A 22,875-nucleotide genomic window follows, 5' to 3' on the forward strand; every position below is an offset into this window, starting at 1 on the left:
CTGACATCTCCTCTGTACCTACTTTCAAGCACCCTAAAACTATGCCCTCTCGTGCTAGCCATTTCAGCCCTAGGAAAAAGCCTCTGACTATCCACACGATCAATACCTCTAATCATCTTATACATCTTTATCAGGTCACATCTCATCCTCTGCTGCTTCAAGGAAAAAAGGTCAAGTTCACTCAGCCTATTCTCATCAGGCATGTTCCCTAATCCAGGCAACATCCTTGTAAATCTATGTACTCTTACTATGGTCTCCACATACGTCCTGTAGTGAGGCGACCAGAATTGAGCACAGTACTCCAAGTAGGGTCTGACCAAGGTCCTATATAGCTGCAACGTTACGTCTCGGCTCCTAAACTCAGTCCCACAATTGATGAAGGCCAATGCACGATATGCCTTCTTAACCACAGAGCCAACCTGCGCAGCAGCTTTGAGTGTCCTATGGACTCAGACCCCAAGATCCCTCCGATCCTCCAAACTGCCAAGAGTCTTACCATTAATACTATATTCTGCCATCGTATTTGACCTACCAAAATGAACCACCTCACATTTATCTGGGTTGAACCTCCATCTGCCACTTCTCAGCTCAGTTTTCAATCCTATCAATGTCCCGTTGTAACCTCTGACAGCCCTCCACACTATCCACAACACTCTCAACCTTTGTGTCATCAGCAAAATTACTAACCCATCGCTCCACTTCCTTATCCAGATCATTAGAGTAGGGATTGCAGAACAGAGTCCTGAGGCACTCCACTGGTCACTGACCTCCAGGCAGAATATGACCCGTCTACAACCACTTTTTGGTTATGTACATATAAAGAAATCTAAAACTACAATCTAGACCCTAATCTGACACCCAGCTAATATCACCTTCCAGCAGCCTACCTATGGTCTGAAGGCTCCAGTCTCTCATTGACATGTGAGTGTGAAGGGAGTTTCTGCTTCTCCTGCCTGGTCCCAACCTCAAGGTCATCCTGTTTTCACATTCTTCCAGTAGTTTGGCAAGAGTGAAACGCAGTGGGCACCAGGGCCACTGCCCCCGAGAGGCAGCAGGAGGGCATGGAACCATGAGGAGTCCATCAGCTCCCAAGCACATTGGGCTGTCCTCCTTCCTCTGTAGGAGAGTCACAGACCCACAACAAACTCCTCAGTCCACCACAGAAACTGGTCTCCCTTCCACTGACCTCTCACTGCCTTGCCAACGTTCTCTCCTCCCCCTCCCATTGGAAAGCCTGAAAACACAGAACCCCAGGCTTCTACCCTGCTTTTACAAGAACATGGAGTGGTTCCCTAATATAACACGGTGAACATTTAACATCACAATTAAGCTTATTATGGCTTTGTAACTCACTGGTGAATAACCATGTGGGTTGCGAATTCTGGAGTCCACTGCTCCTTCACCTTGCAGGGACAATACCCAACAGTGCCTCCTCCAGGGGGGAGTGTAAGCCAGAGGCCTCCATGGACCTGATACGTAGCAAAGGAGAACAGGTTCACGACAGGCTTATGGCCAGTGTCTGCTGCACAACTCCATGACACCCAGCAGCATACTCCCACCTTCCAACAGGGGGCAGCCCCAGCAGGGACTAATTCCTCAACTTGGGAGGGGATGTTGCATCAGATAAAGTTGGTGGAGTAGAAGGTGGCAGATGGTTGTTATTGATATAGTGGATCAAAAGCCTGGTTGGTAAATTATTAGTGTGACATGTACAGTGAAAACTTTGTTGTGCACCCTAAAGCTACAGATCATTTAATCACATCAGAACGGTGAGGAGGTAAACGTGAAAACAATAACAGAACGCAGAATAAAGTCTTACAGCTCCTGAGTGCAGGCTGACAGTATTGTGCAAAGCAACAATGAGGCCGAGTCCCATTTTAAGGGACCATTGCATATTCGCCTATACAGTGGGATGAAGTTGCATGTTTCAGGCTTTCGTACCTTCTGTTCAATGTGCAGGAGAAGATCCAGGGTGGGAGGGGTCTTTGATTATGTTACACTCACAAAATGCTGGTGGAATGTGTCACAAAGGGTCTTGGATCGAAACGTCGACAGTGCTTCTCCCTATAGATGCTGCCTGGCCTGCTGTGTTCCACCAACATTGTGTGTGTGTTGTTTGAATTTCCAGCATCTGCAGATTTCCTCGTGTTTGCTTTGATTATGTTGGCTGTTTTACCGAGCCAGAGGGAAGTGTAGACGGGGAGAATAGTTTCTACAATTTGTTGAGCTGTTTCTACAACTCCCTACAATGACTGAGTGCTTGCCGTACGAAACTTATATTGTCATAGGCATCCAGATAACAATCGGTGAGAGTCAAAGAAGATGTCCCAATTTTCACCAGCCTTTTGAAGAAGTAGAGGCAGCGATGAGCTTTCTTGGCCTTGGCATTGACCAGGATGGGGCCTCTTGACCTCAGCATTGCTGAAATAGACAGGAGCATATGTACCCCCCAACTGATCTAAGGACACAAGTTCTGTGAAGATCTGTCCTGTGCCCAACATATTGATGCAATTACAAAGAAGGTGTGATAGTGGCTATAGGGTTTTGAGGAGACATGGTTTATCACCAAAAACACTCGCAAGTTTCTACAGATATGCTGTGCAAAGGATTCTAATTGGTTGTCTGGTACCGAGAGGCCACTGCACAGGATCGGAAAAAAATTTGAAACTTGTAACCGGATAGCCTTCCTCCAGGGTAACTATCCTGTGTTTCTGAGAGGGGACCCGGCGGGAACTGGTTCTGAGCTCTGTCATGGAAACAGGTTATCAAAAACACAAAGGAACTTTTCCAAAGCAACAAACAATTTGTTGAAGTAACTACGCAGGTCCAGCAGAATCTGTGGGAATTGTTGACCTTTCAGGTCTATCCCTGTATTAGTTCCAACCTAAAAATATCCACCATTCCTTTCCTTTCCACAGATGCGACTCGACGTGCTGCGTTACTGTTGCAGATTATTTGTGCAACAGTCCTCTGAAATGTTTCCAGGGTGAGCTCCTCACATCGTCCGTCAGGTGGCAGCACCGAGAGCCTCCTGCCGCTCCCTACCACCAGAGGGCAGCAACCCGTACCGCCGTATTCTCGCTCACCGGCTGTTGTCTGACAGTTACCCGGAAGTGCGTGTTTGATGACGAAGAAAGGGGCTTGCGGCCTGTGGATGGAATTTGAAGCCCAGAGTATGAGCCCGGAACGAGTGTTACCCGAACCCGAGGCTGAGGCCGAGGGGCAGGGCCACGGTAGCGGGTTGGGTCCGGCGGCGTGGAGCAGTGAGGAAGAGGAGGAGGACGAGGATGAGGAGTTGGCGGGGTCTATTCCTGAGGAAGAGCCCGGACCCGTCGCCGGTTACCGGTACCTACCCCTGGAGCAGGAACCCGGGGTCGCTCTCGGGCATCCCGAGCCCGACATCGAGGAGCGGCTGCAGGTGGGGCTGGGTCCGGAGGGAGAGAGTGGGGTCGGGGGCTGGGGGCAATGTAATGGAGATCGGAGGGTCGGAGTTGAGGGTCTGAGGATAGGGCTCGGGACTGGGATGGAGGGAGTGAGGATAGGGCTCGGGGCCGGGGTGGAGGGAGTGAGGATAGGGCTCGGGACTGGGATGGAGGGAGTCAGGATAGGGTTTGGGGCATGGTTGGTGGGAGGAGGGGGTCTCAGGTCCTGATCAGGGTCAGGGTTACAATCAGCCCTGCACTGGCGCCGATCTGGGCCTGTGAGCTGAACTGTCTGGAACCAGACACTGAAAGGCTGCCAGACAGCATGAATGTCGAGAAGATTCTGGGAAACAGCAGGTACTGGGGTCAGTCTCCCGGGTCTGTCTGAACCACAGCGTCTGCAGGAAATGTCCCACAGTCTCAGTGAAAGCTGATGGTGGACAGAAGGTAGATCTGGACTCTTTGGATATCATCCGTTCAACAAAGGTGGCATTAGGGTTGGATGCCCTTCAAGTTGGGAAAAGTTTTGATCGACCTGAAAGGGAGAGTGTTGGGAGTGAAGGTAGCCCTTCGCTGTGAGAAGGAATCAAGAAGGAATTCAGCCGAAATTTAATTTTTCAGAAGTTGGTGAGAATATGTAACCCATCACTGTTGGAAGCACATGGAATAGTGTAGTTGATTTAAGGTTAGGTTGCGCTCAACGCGAGGAAGGAGGGAAACAGGGAACGGTTCGAGTACAGTGTCATTGGTTGGTGTGAATGAGAGCCAAACAAAGTTTCCCAGGTCACAGTTACTGACTTTGTTCATGGTGTTTGCAGGAATTGCGTCTTTACTTGCCCGAGGCACCAGTTGACAGCGAGGAGGACGAGCCTCCAGAACACAGCAGTCAGCACTCTATTCCCATGGACCCAGGTAGGGAGAAGGTGTGGTCTGGGAGGGCAGGGCAGGGGTGGAGGGAGGAATCTCTCCACTGAATTAACTGAGAAGAAATGCGAGTGGGAAGCAGCTAGTCAAGAGGGACAGTGCAGGGTGTGGTTGGAAAAGGGACCATGTAGTAGTGATGGTGAAGGCTGGTAAAAATGGACTCTAGTAATTGAAGAAATTCATAATTTTGTGAGGAAGAATCAGTGAAGGCAGTATAAATTAGAGGGAGAGGACTCAGTTTTGAAAGGCACGGGAGCAGAGACATTGATATGTTTCTGTGTAGAGCACTGAGTTTGTGAGGCAGCTTGACAAAATGGTTTGAAAGCAGATTTCCTTGGGCTGTAACAACAGACAGTGAGTAGAGGAGTCATGAAGCCAGAGAGAGCTGTATGGGCTACAACAGTCCTGTGTTCTGAGTATCAGGAGTGGTGAGAAGGTCTTGTTGGAGAAGAGATTTACAGAAATGATTTCAGAGATGGTGGGGCTGAACTAATGTGGACCGAAGTGGAGAAACAGGATGTGCTCTCCTTGATAATAAAAGGAGATTGTGAGAATATAAAGTTTATAAGGAGAAGTTTTCAGTCCTGGAGGGTTCATGAACTATTTGGATATAGGAGGAAGACAATTGGCATAAAAACTAAAAGTAATGTTAGCAACGTTTGTTAGGTAAAGTTTGATGGTGGCTGGGGTTGGTTGGGTGTTCAAAGGCATCTGGTCAAGGAAAGTGTAAAGTAAATTCATTATCAAAGTATACATGTCACCATACACAACACTGAGATTTGTTTTCTTGTGGGCATACTCAGTAAACACAACAGAATCAATGAAAAACTGCACACAAAGATGGACAAACAACCAATGTGCAAAGACAACAAACTGCAAATAAAAGTCGAGAACACGAGTTTTTGTAGAGTGAGGTTGTCTCCTCTGCTTTAAGAGCCTAATAGTTGAGGGGTAATAATGGTTCCTGAACCTGGTGGTATGGGTCCTCGATGATGGATAGTGTTTTTCTTGTGAATGTGCTGAGTGGTGGAGAGGGGGCTTTATCTGTGATGGATCAGACTGTATCCACTACTTTTTGTAGATTTTTCTGTTCAAGGGCACTGGTGTTTCCATACCCGGCTGTGATGCAGCCAGTCAATATGCTCTCCACTGCACATCTATAGAAGTTTGACAAAATTTTAGATGACATGCCAAATTTGTGCACAAGTAGAGGTGCTGCTGTGCCTTCTTTGTAATGGCATATGCTGGAGCTAGGATCGATCCTCTGAAATGATAATGCTGAGGAATTTAAGGTTGCTGACTCTGTCCACCACTGATCCCCTGATGATGATAGCTCAAGCACCTCCAGTTCCCTCCTCCTGATACTTGCTTCTGACTATGAGAGGTTGTTGCATTGCCACCCCTCAGGCAGATTTTCCCTCCAATATGTTGATTCAGTCCACAACAGTGGACTTAAGTATGGCATTGGAGCTGTGCTCAGCCACACAGTCATAAGTATAAAGTGGTAGAGCAGGGGGCTAAGGACACTGTTTCGTGGTGCACCTTTGCTGACGATGAGATGCCTTTGCCAATCCGAACTGACTGGGGTCTGCAAGTGAGGAAATCCAGGATTCAATTGCACAAGGAGGAATTGCAGCTTGTTGAATAGTGTTGAATATAGAGCTGTAGTCAATGAAGAGCAGCCTGTTGCATGCACCTCCACTATCCAAATGTTCCAGAGTTGAGTGAAGATCCAAAGAAATAGTGTCTGCTGTTGACTTGTGATGGTAGGCTAGTGGGAATGGACTCAAGTTACTCCTCGTGCATCATTACCAACCTCTCAAAGCACTTCATCACAGTGGATGCACAGTAAATGCTTGTGGTTGAGAGCCGTTGAGGCAGGTTACTGTGTTCTTCTGGGGCACCAGTATAATTGAAGCCTGCTTGAAGCAGCTGGGCACTTCAGGCTGCCGAAGCACAAGGTTGAAGATAGTGGTGCACACTCCAACCAGATGAGTAGCACAACTCTTCAGTACTTGGCGGGTGCCTTGTCTGAGCTGAATGTTTTCTAAGGGTTCACCCTCCTGAAGGATGCGCTCGCATTGTCCTCAGAGATGAAATCCCAGGGTCGTTGGGGGCTGTGCAAGTTCTTGAAGGTGGCTTCATGTTTTGTTGGTCTAAGTGAGCATAAAAGGCATTGAGCTGATCTGGGAGCAAAACCTTGGTGTCACGTATGCCATTTGGTTTCACTCTGTAGGTGATAGAATTCAAGCTCTGCCACAGCTGTTGAGCATCCTTCTGTGATTCAAGTTTGGTCTGGAATTGCCGCTTCACATGTGAGATTGCTTTTAATCTCTTGTATTTTACTTGACAGACCTGAACGGCACTGAATCTGCCCTCAGCTGATTGCAGATCTCTTGGTTCCTCCATGGCTTCTGGTTGGGGAAGACTCAATGATCTTGTGGGGATACGCTCGTCCACGACAACTGTGGAGTATTCATTCAGATTCTCGGAGTCCTTGAACATGACCCAGTCCACTAACTCGAAGCAAACCTGTAACCGCTCCTTTGTCTCCCATGACCACCTCTTTGTTGTCCCGAACACTTGAAGGAAAGTACTTGTAGGGTTAGGCAGAGGGCAGGGAAGTGGTACCAGCAGGATTATTTGTATGTAGATCCAGCGTGGACTTGAGGACTACTGACTGTAGGTACAAACCACTGCTTCACTTGCAAAGGGTGTTTGGGTGGTAGGAACAGGAAAGGTGAAAGGTGGGTTTGCTACATCTGCAGCTGATGAGGGGAATGAGTGTTGGTGGAGAAAGAGGCAGGTTGCAGAGGGAGTATTACCTTCTGGATACTTATTTAAGATGACAGACATTAAAGATGGATGGCGTGTGTTTGGGTGCCTGTTCTAGTTGGGAAAGGATCTCTGTAAATTTCAAGACATTGTGTCAATTGTGGTGGAGGGGAAACTATGCTTAAGGAAAAAGAAATCATCTCGTACTGTTGTGGAATACTGGGAGAATGGGATGGATCCCACAGGAAGCAGTCATGAATATAACCTATACCCCAAAGGGGAGTCAGATGATCAATGGATGTTTTACTTATGATGGGGAATCCATTACCTGAGGGTGTTGGTTTAAAATGGGGTGGGGGGGGATAGGTTTGAAAAAAAACCTGTGGCAAATTTTTGTCACCTAGAGTGGAATGAGCTGCCCGAGATAGTGGTACAAGTTATGAAATTTAAAAGGCATCTGGAGTTGGAACACCTACAGACAATGTTTAGAGAGATGTGGCCAAATACAGGCAGGTGGGACTAGTTCAAACAGTTGGGCTGAAGGGCACGTTTCTCACTGGCTCGCAGACTGACCATTTGAAAGTGAGAACACAGAAATTGGCAGCAAGCATTCAAGCTTTGGAAACAGCATTAATTCAGTCATGACTGGGTTGGGGAAGTTTACAGAAAACTGTTCTGGACACACTTTGGAACCACAAATACCTTGTGCTGTGTAACAGCCGATGAGCAGGTGTGAGAATGATATGGGTCAGGTGGAGTTTTGTACTGGAGCTGGTCAGTAGGTCTTCAAGGACCAAGGAAAGACCCATTTCATATTTTGACTCTTTCCTCCTGCCTGCTCTCTCATCTATTTACAAGTGACACCTTATACCTTATGTTACTTTGGAGGTTTCTTATCCCAACTGTATTATCACCAAGAACGTCCAGTCCCTCTACACTTCCATAGTGGGATGGTTAAGTAGAAAGTACATTAGAGTCACTGAGTTGTACAGCACAAACAGCCTCTTTGGTACATTCAGTCCATGCTGGCCAACATGTCCCATTTGCTAGCTTTTGACCTGCAAGTTAAATCTCTTCAATCTATTGTAATACTGTAAATGCCTGCCCTTTTGTATGTCTGTAATCATTTAAACTATTATCACAATCTACCTTGGACAATGCACGTCACAATGTTACATAATTATTTAGCTGTTGCATTCTGAAATGTGGCCAATTGTGAAGGCATACACTCTCTCCAGGAGTGTCCAGGATTCTTGAGGCTTGCACAGATAGCATTTCTTCCTCTAGTTTATAATTTCCTTTCTCTCTTCTAGAACATGTGGAATTGGTGAAGAGGACCATGGCTGCAATCAAATTTCCCAGCTTAGGCGTTCCAGCTTGGGCCCAGGAAATCTCGGATGAGCAGTGGCAGTCTGTTGTCCGACAAACAATAGAGAACAGGCGGTCAGTGGTGGCAGCTAAAGAGTAACCCATGCCCAGTCAATGCCCTCTTCTCCATCCCTGCATCACAACTGTAAAATGGAAATGGACCGTGCTGGGGGAAGTTAGGGGAGTATACCAGCCTAGGGGCTGGTTGCAATGTTCTCTGGCTTTTGGGACCCAAGGAGTTTTGTGAAGCTTTGTGGTTGAATTTACTCCCAGGGAGTTCTGAGGTGCAGAAACTGCCTCAGGCCCCACCCTTTCAAGAATATGGAATCCAATTTCATCAATCCTCTGCCATTAAGTTCATGGAGGTCTGCATTTCTGTTATGGAGACACCGCCAATGATTAGCAAGAACACAGCTAAGGGGTCCCGATGAGGGATTCACACTCACTCAATGCATGCTCCTTGCATGGTTAAAGAACAGCCACAAACTTCTCCTTTAAGAGACCCAGTTTATTTTTCTTCTGTACATAGATGAACATCTGTACAAAATGACATTTCAATACTATGTAATGCTCTACCTAAAATAAAGTACAACATATGTACAAATTAACTGTAAGCAGCTTAATAGTGTCAGTGAGAAAGTTAAAGACATTTCATTTTTGGGTAGCTCCCTTCAATGACCTGAGAGCATCCCAGTAAGTTTACATGAAATGTATTTACAGTTAGCTCCCTGCATTTAACCATGAAGTGCTTATACTGTGATTGACCCAGGCCCTTTCATGCCTTAGGCCATTGCAACCCCAGCCAGCACTATCCCCAGACTGCTCTTGGCTGAGAATAATACTGCAGGCCTCCAGTAATTCCCAGTGCTGGAATTGGCAGGCTACCAGTAAACACCAACTTACAACTGCTTGACTTGTTTATAACAGTACTTTTACAACATTTAAAAGTCAAGAGTATTTTTTTTTCATTTACAGAGCTCTCTGGATCAGCTATGAATGATTAATAGATTTATCATTGGGAGATACTGATACAGAAGTCCATGTGAGAAAGAATGGTAGAGTCATACATTAACCCTCAAGTGTTTCTGCCTGTGCTGGTATCCCGATAATCAACAAAACCAGGGGCAGCAAAGACACTACATTTTGCTTCTATTCCTCACTGGCATTGTCCATTATTCCTCAATGGTAACCCCACACCAGCAAAAAAAAGTCCACTGGTTAGTATGTGCGATTCATTTACAGTTTGGAACTTCAGTGGAACAATAGTGAGGAAAAAGGCTAAATGAGTGGTTTGGGTTGTGTACTTTCAGCTCTTTGACTCTTGTTTATTCTAAACCCACCACCACTATTTCAATAGCTAACCCTTGTCTTAGTGATAATACACACTTTTCTTAAGTAAGCTGACATATAATTCATTGGCATTTACCAATGCTGTTGTTGAAATGGATATTGGTAATGTGGAAATTTGAAATAAAAACAGTAAATGCTGCAAGCATTCAGCAGTTAACTCTTCCCGACTTGAATGGGGAAACAACTTTACTCTTAAGTTTCCTCCACATCAGAAAGTTTAGTCAAGACCATCTCTATCTGTATCCAGCAGGGATGCTTCCGATGGCAATTAAGGTCAGCAAATCCAGGAATTGCCCTCAATACCAGCCATACATTTCAGCACTAACTGATTAATGGGACTGGTCCTGATAGAATTTACACCATTAATCAGTCTGAGTGGGCAGAACAGCAAAGCCGGTACTGTTGCTGCACACAAGTTAGTAAACTGTGAAAAAGGCAAGACTAGAATTTTTCCCTACCGTACAGAAAGGAGGGAGCAGCACTGCAGACTGAACTTGAAATGGTGTCAGGAAAATCTTACACACAGACCAACAGTGGTTAACATCTGGAACCAGTTCTTCACTAAAGCAGACCCCAGAATTATATTAAAAACTATATTTGTTGCAGTGAGCTGAAACAGTTTACAAACTGGTGACCAGGGTGGGAAGAAGTACCTCAATGAATATGTTGCAGTATGGTGGGGGTGAGGAAGATCACAATTTATTTTTGTTAACCACAAAAGTCTGAAGTAAACTTCCATACCATACTCTTCATTGCCATGATACAAAATGGAATCAAACTCCACCCACATTAAGGAATTAAAACGCAAGTATCAGATGCCAGTGCTCGACACATTTTTACAGTAAAAAATGAACCCCTAAATTAAGCTAGGGACATTGGTACTTAAAGCCTGGACTGGGCAGGATATCACAAATAACTATTTGCAAAAAAATAGCAGTGGCCAGAACTGCCATCTCCCAGCAGTAACAGTTGCACCACCATTGAACAGAATGACCCAACACAGCTTGCACTGTCCAAGGTTCCATGTATCCAACTTTGGAATGATCATACATCAGAGTAGGTCTGTATTGGGAGTTATTTAGAGACTGGATGAGACCAGAGCTTTATTTGTCTCCTAACTCTATTACAACATACAGTACACATGGACAACATTCAACAAAAGGTGGCTGGACAAGACTATACCTTTATTTTACATTACCAGTCAGTCAATTGAATTAATTGACAATCAGTCTAAGGATTTGAAATATATTGCTTCAATTCATAATTAACTTAAATTTGGGTGAGGCAAGCATCATAATATGGGGCGGACTGACAGCTTCCACTGCATAACTGGACTTGGAAGCTGAGGCAACCTTGTGCCAGGTTCATAAAGAGGTGGGTATATATAAACAGTCCGAGTTCAGCCTAATCATAAAACGATTCCAATTAAAACAAGATTCTTCAATTTATACACTCTAATTGAGCTCTCTTGATCCTGAGACACCGACTTTCCCAGGGTCACAACTCCCATCCCCTGGGTAAGTAACTCTCCTACCCAACTAGTTCAACAGCTCTCCACACTGCTGCCCCTCTCTACCTCCCTTTATACCTACACTTGTCCACCCAATCCATTCAACTCCTTGTGGCAGTGAAACTCAAAGTAGGAATGCAGGATAAGACACTGAACTCTGTGCCTGGATCATCCAAGTGGGCAGCTGAGGCTGGATATATCATCCAACAATAAATACTACAGAGCATCCCCTGTACTGTATCTGCCTCTCCACTCCATGATTATTGAACAAGCTCACCAAAACACCAGCCTCAATTACTCAGTCCAGTCTGCGTCGGCCTGGAACCCACATCTTGGTGACTTAAGTTGCTTCAAGGATTTTGTATCATTGGGGAGCAGAGCAAAGTCCTCAGTGGATTTTGGGATCAGCATGAATACATTTTTGGTAAAACAATGATTTCAGTTAGCATTTTAACATTCTGTACACTGAATGAAAAAACAGCCAAGGTCAGGGATAGAGCCTGTACACTTGGTAGCTGCCAACCCAACACCAGAAAGATGAGTGTATTTGTTTTCCTAAAGCTAAACATGAGTTACTGTGAAACTATCACTACTTGTGATACAGACTTGTCCAGGGCATGGCTGAGAAAAATACCTTGCTTTTGTTGACCTGGTAAAAAATGCAAAAAAAGACAAACTGCTACTACCCACCATCTCGTCACTATCTGTGGGACTTTGGACTCGGTGAATAGAAGTGCAAAGGAAAATAATTTTGGATATCCATCCTTGGGCAAGGGATCTGTACAGAAGGGCTCCATACCCCTCTGGCCACAAAACTCCCCAAAAATAAACCACAACTCCATTCAGTTTGAGCAGCTGAAACATACACTCCACTTTTATCGTCTACACATGTGAACAGTATTTAGAAAACACCCTCCTAAATACTATTGTGGATGAAGTCAACTGCCCTTCTCACTCTTTGTAAAGTACCTGGATTTTCAAAGTTGAACAAGCTTGGGAGCTCAGCACAGACCATGTCTTCTCTGCTTCATGTTGGGGCTTATAGGTACTTAATGAAATGGTCTTTTCACTCAATACTTTACATGTGTCTGTTAAAAGAACTGGTAATACCAAAGCTATTTTTGTTTAGTTATGGGATAGGCAGTGCACTATAGCTCCACAGAAACTTGACCTTCACTGTAATGCAGCATGATCCACAAAATCAGGATCGGTCATTAAAAGGTGACATTTAACCCCCTCCTTCCCATGCTATTCACTCTTGTTAGGGGCTGGTCTAGTCTCGTGACAGTACCATACTGCAGGAAGGAAATTTCTCTCCAACACTGAGCCATTTCATATATCCATCATTCACAGAATGTCACATAGTTGTGATTCCACAAAGGTTCAAAACACACGCAACAGGGAAAGCCACAAATGAGAGGAAAATGGACCTAAATTCAGGGGTCAAAAAATGTCAGTTTTACAAGTGCAACCACCCACCATTCAGAGAGGCTAATGCCAGATTAGCTGCATCACCTGATGGTGGGGAGGGGATGCAAAACGACTAAACTTTAAGTCACTTTTATGCCTGGGCTGAGATTGGACAGAAAACCATCAGCTTTGGCTGTCTCAGGTACTTAGAGGTGATTTGAGGCTGGTGGGGGAAAGAAAGAAAGACAGGAAAATTGCCTGCTTACTATTCCAGAAAGTGCAGTGTTTGGCAGGGATGGAGTGACACATTCAATGGCTAAGTAACTGAACCTCACTCACACCCAGTGCCTAGAGGAAACAAAAGAGAAGAGATTCTAAAAGCACCTGGCCCTGCCAGGCACTCCGTACCCACTGTATAAAACTAGGCTCATCTGTCACAGTGATTTTAATTGCATGACAACAGCTCCCATCTTTAAGGGTGAACTGGCTACTAAGATCACAAAAAAAACTCAGGTGACCAGCTGACTGGTCAGTGAACAGAAAGACCACAGTCACTTGGGACAGTGTAGGCTGGACATTGGTCAGAGCCATTTGACAGAGGACAACGCAGGCCCAAGACTGGACAAGTTGATACTCTCTCTCAGTAAGATGCAGTGGCTATGTTCCACTGTCTTCAGGTACTTGGGAGTCTGCAGTCAGCCACAGCTTTCTGAGAACGCCACAAATACCCAACTCTCTTCCAGGGCAAACAGAAACACTTCAAGGTAGATACTGGGAGAGCTGTCTAAGACCAGGCAAGAAACAGCAGCAAAGGGGGATAAACATAAAAGAAGTTGGTTACAAAAGGGAAGGACACAGCTTTACATAAACACTGATCAACAGTTCATTCTATGCTTTACACGACAGACGGTGTCTGCTCATATCCTGGTGCCAGGGGATTGTTAGGGGGTGTGCAGTTGCTGCACGTCAGAGCGCCTCCTGGTTTGAGCTGAGGAACTCCTCTGGCCGCTTGTGTGCTTCAAGGGCCTTTATAGTGTACACATCTTGGGGCAGGTCTGACTTCCGGCGTAGCAGGGTCTTCTCCTTCTTCATGTCCTTCTTCACCTGTAAGAAGAGTTTCATGGCATCAAACTTAACAAATCAACTGAAATCCTCACATCTGCTCACCACCCTTTACAACTCCTCACCAGCCCCACACTTCTCAAGACTCTCCACCTCCCCCCAAAACTGCCACAATCCCACACACCTCCTGGCATCTCCCAACCACCTCCAACACCTTTCCTATATACCTGGACCTACCTATTCACTCAATCACCCCTCCCAAACCCTGACCCCAGTTCTGAAATTTAGATGGAACAATCCCCCCCCCCCCCATCCCCATGTGAACTAACCCTCTGCAGAGTGTTCAGTGTAAATGAGATTAGGGTACATTAAAAATGATCACTGATGTGCTCTAACCCCACAGCTCTGAAGAGGGAGCTAATAAATACCACTATTTTCAGAGCAGCCCAACATTCTGGGACCACACTGTAGCCAGCCATCAATGGTGATGGATAATTACACAACTAATGGGAGAAGGTGGCTGTGAGAACCGCCCTCAGACGGCAGATCCAAGCACTTCAGTGCCGAAGTCCTCCTCTGTCCTGAAACCTTTCAGATGTTGCCTGATCTGCTGAATACTTCCAGCAACTTCTGGTTTTGCCAAAGTCAAAGCTGAAAAATTTGCAACCTCTGAGATCTGCTTCACACTGAGCTCTCTGCCTTAAGAGCCAGAACTGAGCTGATCTGATTGAGAACGAATGAAAAGAAAGGCAGAGAGCTTTGGACAATGCAAAGGTTATGGAACAAGGAACATCTTATCTGTAAATTAAATAAAACAAAAAGTTCTGGAAGTACTCAGCAAGTCAGGCAGTATCTGTGGAGTGAGAAACTGCTGATGAAGGTTGATGACCTTTATCAAAATTAGGACAGATTAGAAATCAGATAAGGGAAAAGTGAGGACAAATGGAATGAATGCCCCTGAAGAACTGAGAAGGAGGAAAACAATGTGTCTGATGACCGCGTAATTGTAGGTGTGGAAGAGAACTATCTATTGAATGTGAAAGACAATAGCAAGGGTACATCCACTATCAGTTCTCATTATGCTACTTGCCACACTAGTTGAGGTATCATCCCTCCACCACTTCCTGTACTTCTCAGATTCCACCCAGAACAAGGAGAGGATCTCACTTTCCACCCTACCCCTCTACATTTAACAGGTTGTCATTTCCATCATCTTTGCACGACACCCATATCAGCATTATGAAGGGACTATTTCTTCTGTTACTCCCTGCTCCATTCTTCATCTCCCCTGACAGCTGTTCTTACTGCCCATTTACCATCCCACAATCTTTTGGTCCAAATACTCCTTCCAGGTAGAAAAGAGATGCAGATCACTTCTTTCAATTTAGTGTCCTGCAATAGGTGCCAATGATGAGAGCTCCCCTACAACGGAGAAACCGAACTGATTGGGCTCTTTGCAGAACACTTGAATTCTGTTGCAAGGATTGTTTCAAGTTATCTGCAATCTCAACCCTCCATTCTATTCCAACCCTGGCTTTTTTATCCTTGGTCTTACACAGTTCCATACTTTTTGAAAGGTTAGGGAAAGGCATGGCAACTTAGAACTGGAAACATCATAAACTTCAGGATGTGCTACTGAATTCAACTATTTCAGACTCTCCAGTTTGCACTGAAACTAGCCAGTTTCTCTAAGGGGTTATCACCCTGTAACATTAACTGCACCTGGAGATGCTGCCCAATATGCTATTTCTAACATTCTAATGTGTCTCATATTTCCAATACCAAAAAATACTCAGCAGGTCAGAGGAGGCCTGAGTGCTAATCAAACAAGCATCTCTGCCATGGATGAAGGGAAGTTATTTATTTGCCACAGGGCTTCCAGTTTTTCACTGCTGTACCTACATTTATATGTCTGACACATTTGATACTGATTAATCATGGTCCTGCAGATGTTGAATATGAGTGACATAGCCTTATGATATTAATGAATGTTATAGATTGGTGGTCAGATCCATTGTAAGAAATAGCCATTGCTCATCACCTGTCAATAGTCAGTTTGGAATCACTTTGACCTGCCAATAGAGGGGAGTTAATCAACAACAAAGCTTTGGGTAAAGACGGTCCTTGAACTTCTGCCTCAATATCTGGATCAAAGATGACTGAGCCCCAATGCCGCTTCAACCTTGCTTTGTGCTTGATTATATCAGCCAGTGGAAAATTTCATATCAATTTTGAAAGCTTTTCTTTAACAAACTGAGTTAAATGATGCCATTTATTCTTACATCTGGTTCTTTCGTTTGCATTTGAACTAGGACTACAATAAAGTCTCAATCCATGGTCAGAGTCGAACAAACGACTACAGGTTTGATTATTATAGACATGCAGTTATAACATCCACCGTCCTCAGTAGTTTCTTCATTGCATAGATCAAACTAAACTGGCTGAAGATTAGCTCTGTGATGGTTGGGAGCTCTGGAAGAGACTTAAGTAATTTTCTGGCACTTCAGGCTGTACTCCAATCAACTGCAAAGACAAGGCTGAATTAACGATGAGTTGTGCATGGAGTCATCAACTTTCAGCTGTTTAACTGGCCCCAAGCACAATCGTTGTGTCTAATCCAAAGGTTGACACCATTAGAAATCACTTTCCTGGTGCAGGAGCTGTGCTTTGCATTATCATTTGCTGGTACACCCATGTTGTTCTTCTGTGTTCATTGAACTACAAATAGTGCATTGGTTTGCTGACAGAATTAGCGATGGGGGAGCGTGGAGGCATGGAGATACTGTGGGATAGAATTCTGTTGCTGCAGATGACTCTCCTCTTCATTTAGCACAATACTGACATATAAATATAAAATATGGCATATAAATGTCACCCCTGCCCATGTGAGCATTTGTGCTCCACTCAAACATCTTCCTGACATTTCTCATCTACCTTAATATCTTTTTCCTCACATATCCAGCCTCCTGTGCACATACAGCTTTCACTCCAACATTCCCCAAGGCAGCAAGCCCCAGATGCTTCGTACATTTCTTTTGGTATCTCCACTGGATTCCTCGATGACTACTTTATAGTGACAGTCACCAGATACACCATTCACCTATCCAATATTCACACCATCAAAGCCTATCATTTTAATTGGGTAACCACCAATCTTTTTTTGTCATGGGAAGAAAACTCAGCTTGTTCAATTAATCAACATACCTCTATACCCTCATAGTTCTGATACTACTTTTAAAGCTCTCTGCACCCTACCAAAACTTTAAATATTAAGGTGGTAACTGGACTACATTTTCCAAATATTACACTCTCTCCCAAGAGGTTCACTGAAGAGCTCTCTTGGTCCATCAACACAACTTCCACAGTTGAGAAGGCACAACAGTGTCTACACTACCTGAGGTGTTTAAGGAGGGCTAATCTACCTCAAAAATTGCTAGCCAACTTTTATCGTTATGAGATGAAGAGCATACTGACATAAGAATGACAGTGGGGTACTCTAGCTGCAGCAAGATAGATCACAAAGCACTCCAAAAGGCTGATTAGGAAGGCCCAGCACATCACTGGGACTCAACGACTGGACCTGGAAACAATCTACATATCCCAATGCCTATGGCATGCTTGTAACGTCATTTAAGACCCACCCCATCCCACTCTGTTCAGATACAGAAACATCCTAGCCAGAACAGTAAGAATGAAAAACAGCTTCTTCCCGAGGGCTGTTGTGCAGCTTGCCAATGGCCTTTGAGTGTTATGACGATTGAAGTCACTTGTTGTATTTAAAAGGGATTTAAAAAAAATTAAGCTACACCACATGCTTTGTAAATATCTGATTTGTTCGGACTGGAGAAACAATGATAATGAAGTTCTCCCACCAGTGTTAAGCATTCCAGACCATAACTAAGAATGCTCCATTGCAGTTCTATATATAAATATTACACAAGCTCTCACCAGACCTCGGGCACATCCACTTTCACAATGAGTTATGAAAGAAAAGACCCAGATATTCCTTCCTTAGATTTTTTTTTAATGTGTGACTGAAATCCACTGGCACCTGAAGGTTTATGGGTTTTGTTCTGAATGTTTTCATTTTGTCGTTTCTCATCAACCAACATTCTACCTTACCAGTAAATACTGAAGCTGTTTCAATACTTTTGCCAGCTCCCTATCAATCTTGATTGGCCCTGTTCCCATTCAGTGGGGAGTCTGCACCACGTTTTGCACCTTGCTTTACGAAGGCTGTGGGGCGTGATGCAGTGTTCAATTCCATTTTGCCGATTAAAGTGATGAGGGAGATTGACATCAAGGTGAGCGCCAGCTGCCTGCTTTTTGATCAGAGTGGGATCACTCTGCTACAAAGAGCAGACTGCCTTTCGATCACAGGTGAGATGGAGAGGCCTGCCAATGGGTCTGGAGAATGTTACCTAGGTTTTTCTGCGTTCTGGATGTGGTCTTGGACTAAAGACTCCTCACCCACCGCCCCCCAGTTTCAAAAAATATATATATTCTGTGTTTTTCACCTGATATTCATAGCTGTCTGGAGAAGAAGAGTTTCAGAATTGCATACTTTGATAATAAAATGAACCTTTGAAATTTGTTCTTCCACTTTAGTGGAATAATATTTTTCTCTATGCCGATTTTAAATGTTTCCCTGTTACTGTTTGTCAAAAACTGCTCATTTACCTTCCATGTTTTATTTTTGGCTCTTCAAAATGAGCTTTTCTCCAAGTTGTTACTTTAGCTTATGCCTATTTATGTTTAGGGCCATCATGAAGCATATCATAATAAATTTATGTCACTATTAAATGCCTCTGGTACCAAAACTATCCTTTAGTCTACGAAAGATAAACTGCTAAAGATAAGTAGGTTTATCTCTGGTTCCATAAGAACAGAAGATATAGAAGCAGAACTAAGTAATTCATCCATCTAGTCTGCTCTACCAATCATGGTAGATTGTTTTTAACCCATTCTGCCCATAACCCTGAACTCCCTCCCTTCCCCTTAACCAATCTACCTTAAATATACCCAATGACTTGGCCTCCAGAGCCCTCGGTGGCAACAAATTCCAGATTCCCCACTTTTTGTCCAAAGAAATTCCTCATCTCAGTTCTGAAGGGATATTCCTTTAAACTGAGGGTGTATCCTCAAATTGTAGACTCTCCTACTAATCCTCTCCACGTCCACTCTATCCAGGCCTTCCAATATCTGGTAGGTTTTGATGAGATCCTTCTGAACTCCATTGAGTACAGGCCCAGAGACATCCTGACAGTTATAGCATTAAGTATTTGGCCAACTTGGTTAGTGGTGGTTCTGCTAAGCCACTGTGATGGACAGTAACATCCCCCAATCACACTTCTTCAATAGTATCAATCAGAAACACTGAGCCATACAATCCCTTAAACATTCTTTACGATTCAGTATCACAGCTGGTCACCCACCTAATCCAACTTCCTGTTCAATACCAATATGCTGTAATAAAAGACAAGGTAAATATGCATGTCCAGGAAGCAATTCTGAAGGAAAATGGTCCTTTATCATGAGGGGCTTTGTTTACAGAAGCATGATTTGCTGAGATTCTACAAGACTTTAAGATTTCATTTCACATTTTATTCAGTTTTGGTCTCTGTTCTGACAAAAAGTTATGTTGTGCTCCATGTTATCTATGATTTCTGAGAAGAGAGTATGGATATTCTATGAAAATTGATCAAATAAGATTGCTTTTTAATCAAAGCTTACAAGAATGAAAAATAATCTCACAAGCAGATATATTATGCTTCAATGTACATTTAGTTTCTTAACGCTTAAAAAGCAATGCTGTTCAGTGCTTCCTGCCAAGGTGCATAATACGATCATTCCCTTGTCTTCACCTCGACTTCTTGCTAATCCCATCTGTATCCTTGTATTGACTCTTCACACCATTCTTTCAACCTGCTCTCTCTCCTAACTTTCCTTTATAAGGATATATTGCCCTCTTTACATCTAAAAAGTAAGTAGCACCACTCCAGTGCAACAGTAACAATATGCCAATCTGAAAGGTAACCCATATATTTCTACTAAGTGTTTTGTTTATTTAAACTCTTCCCATGCTATTAAACTGTCAACCATATTATCAGATTTTCACAGAAAATAGTGGAGTGGCAAGTAATCCAGTGTTTGAGCTAAGGGAGCCCAGAAGACACAGTGAAGTGTACACTGTGCTGGGTGTGTCCTGCTGTGGAGAAGTGGTCCTAGATGAGACTGCGGTCTGCACAAAAGGCACAACTGTGAGTATGGCCACATCAGGCTGTATCTGGGACAGTTCTCCCAGGTTTGCTATGTCCCTGAAAGGGAACTTTGATGGAGCCACTGGCTGGATGCAATCTTCACTGAAGCCCAATTCCATTGGTATTTTGAAGTTTAATACAAAGGAGTGGGTGGACTGGCACTTCAGCTATGTTACTGTGGGTCAGGAAGGAGACACGTAAAGAATAGGTAGCTGGGATTAAGTGAACCCCTTGAAGGGCATCAGGGATATGTAAGCAAACACTTAGGTAAAAAATCAGGATGGCAAAAAGAAGAGAGATAGTTTTGACAGGTTAAACCAGGGCAGACTTGCATAGTAGATGACATGGCCCTGGAGAGTTGTTATTGAACAGAATGGCCTTAGGGGTACAGGTTCATAGCTCCTGACAGCGAGATAGGTTAGTAAAGTCAGTGTCTGGCAGGCATGCTGTCATCACTTGGGACAACGAATACGGTAGTTGGATCTTCATGTTATACCCGCACAAGTCATTGGTAAGACAGTGTGCAGTTCAGGTCACCAAACTAGAGGAAATGTGTCATTTTAGCTGGAAAGGGTGCAGGAACGATTCACAGGGACGTTACTGGGACTACACAGCTGGAGTTAAAAAGAGAGGCTGAGACTTTTTTCTCTGAAATGCAGGAAGCTGAGGGGTGACTATAGAAATATATATAGAATCATGAGGAGCAAAGACAAGGTAGATGGTCACAGTTATTTTCCCAAGAGTTTAAAAGGGCATAGGTGTAAGGTGAAAGGGAAGGGATTTAGAAAGGTCCCAAGGGCAAACATTTTTATACAGAGGATAGCTTGTATATGGAACGAGTTGCCAGAGGAAGCTGCAGAAGTGGATCAAAACAATGTTTAGAAGATGTTTAGGCAGGAAATTACATACTCCTAAATGAAAGCTATTATTTATATCAAAGACTTATGGCTATCCTTTCTGCAACCAGAGCTCCATGCAGAAAACTCCTGCGTCCCTTTTACTTGAGTTTAAGTCCCATGAGTAAATAAAGGTTCTCCGTAGTATGGGAAAATATCACACACAAATATTGCAATAATTCTATCCAATTAATATTGCAAATAATTCTATCCAATTATCCAATTTACGTAATTGGATAGAAACAAAATTAGAGAGATATGAGCCAAATGGGACTAGCTCAGATCAGCATGGACAAGCTGCGTTGAAGGGCCATTTCCATGCTGTGTGACTAAATGACTCCATATGACAAATCCACTTCTCTTTGGTTCATTTGTCAACCAGGTGGGTTCATGAGGCAATCTGACAGCTTCATAGTCATTACCTGGACAGCCTCAGTCTCCACAGCCTTCTTCAACAACTGGATATCCTCAGCTGTGGGAGTCTCTGTCTCCATGGAGAGCACAGTGTTGATATCTGAAGGCTCAACATACATGTTAAACTGGAAGAGACAAAAACACATGTGAAATTACATACTCCTAAATGAAAGCTACTATTTATATCAAAGACTTATGGCTATCCTTTCTGCAACCAGAGCTCCATGCAGAAAGCTCCTGCATCCCTTTTACTTGAGTTTAAGTCCCATGAGTAAATAAAAGTACTCCGTAGTATGGAAAAATATCACACACAAATATTGCAAGCCTGCCACAGAAGCTATTACTTTCATGAAATGCATTTATGAGTTCTTTAGGGTGTTTAAACAATCATGGATTCAAAAAGTACAGAAGTTACATTTATACAATTCTTTTCAAGTCCTCAGGAGGTTCTGAAGTAACTTGCAACCAATATTCGTTAACTGCTGTACCCAAGACTGCAAGAAATTGCAGAGTCTTGAACATAGCCTATACTTCTTACTGCCCTGGGAAAGCAGACAACATAATCAAAGGATGTAGGCAAAAGGCAGATAAATATAGACCAGTTAGCTTGTCTGTAGTAGGGCAAATGCTTGAAACTAACATTAGGAAACAGTTAGCAATCTGGATAGATATCATACCATCAGCAGACACAGCGTGGATTGAGGAAGCACAGGTCCAGTTTGACAAACTTACCTTACTGGAGTTCTTTGAGGATACGATGAGTGCAATGAATACAGGGGAGCAAGTTGATTTTGCATACTTGGATTTCTAAAGGCATTTGATAAGGACTTATCCATAAGGATGCATGCAGTTTCGGGTTATGTAGAAGCATGGACAAAGGATTGTTAATGAAAACAAGGCAAAGAGTTGGGATATATGTACATTCCTCTGGTTGGCAATCATGGTGAGTGGAGAGCCATGGGGTGAGTTCTGAGTCTGCAACTATTCAAGATGGACAGAAAGCAAAATACTTTAGACTCTGCAGAAAGATAAAGAGAGGTTAATTTAATTATCCCTCCAGATTTTTTTTTGGGGGGGGGAGGGGAGGAGGGTGGAATTTAGCTTTTAAGGAGTGATTGAGTAGCCTGGGACTATACTCGTGGAAATTCAGATGAATGAGAAGGGATCTTACAGAAATATAAAATTATGAAAGGGATAGATAAAACAGAGGCAGGAAAGTTGTGACAATGATTGGTAAACTGGCTCATTATTGTTACCCATAATGAGCGAAAAACTTTGTTTTGCATACCATCCATTCAAACCATTTCATTAAAACATAGCATTGTAGTACGAGGGAAAACAGAATGCAGAATAAAGTGTTAGAATTACGGCAGTCAGTAAGGTAGGTGCAAGACCAAGAGTCATCTATCGTACAAGGACCATTCAATAGTCTAACAGTAGGACAGAAGCTGTCCCTGAGCCTGGTCATCAGTCATCTCCTGCTG

The 22,875-nt window shown here is 43.8% G+C and overlaps 2 protein-coding genes across 6 annotated transcripts in view; one reads left to right on the plus strand and one right to left on the minus strand.

Annotated features, from left to right (window-relative positions):
- Window positions 1-3,104: 3,104 nt before the first annotated feature.
- On the plus strand, window positions 3,105-9,093 carry mea1 (male-enhanced antigen 1). The gene is made up of 3 exons (XM_059982613.1): window positions 3,105-3,418; window positions 4,241-4,334; window positions 8,435-9,093. The coding sequence occupies exons 1-3, from the start codon at window positions 3,125-3,127 to the stop codon at window positions 8,587-8,589; spliced, it is 543 nt and encodes a 180-aa protein (XP_059838596.1). The 5' UTR covers window positions 3,105-3,124; the 3' UTR covers window positions 8,590-9,093.
- ppp2r5d (protein phosphatase 2, regulatory subunit B', delta) overlaps window positions 8,983-22,875 on the minus strand; it is a 148,284-nt gene continuing 134,391 nt past the window's right edge. For all 5 annotated transcript variants that reach the window (XM_059982606.1, XM_059982603.1, XM_059982604.1 and 2 more), the window contains 2 exons: window positions 21,400-21,516; window positions 8,983-13,863 (listed from right to left, as the gene is read on the minus strand). In XM_059982606.1, the coding sequence (XP_059838589.1) occupies window positions 13,726-13,863; window positions 21,400-21,516 (255 nt within the window). In that variant the 3' untranslated portion in view covers window positions 8,983-13,725. The remainder of the gene's footprint in view (window positions 13,864-21,399; window positions 21,517-22,875) is intronic.

This window comes from Hypanus sabinus, chromosome 10, assembly GCF_030144855.1.
Source record: "Hypanus sabinus isolate sHypSab1 chromosome 10, sHypSab1.hap1, whole genome shotgun sequence".
NCBI classification, from domain to species: domain Eukaryota; kingdom Metazoa; phylum Chordata; class Chondrichthyes; order Myliobatiformes; family Dasyatidae; genus Hypanus; species Hypanus sabinus.

Bases quoted from the DNA above. Each gene is read 5' to 3' on its own strand.
- mea1 (XM_059982613.1), top strand. From the start codon at position 3,125: ATGACGAAGAAAGGGGCTTGCGGCCTGTGGATGGAATTTGAAGCCCAG. The intron at 3,419-4,240 runs GTGGGGCTGGGT...TGGTGTTTGCAG, and splicing joins ACATCGAGGAGCGGCTGCAG to GAATTGCGTCTTTACTTGCC. The intron at 4,335-8,434 runs GTAGGGAGAAGG...TCTCTCTTCTAG, and splicing joins CTCTATTCCCATGGACCCAG to AACATGTGGAATTGGTGAAG.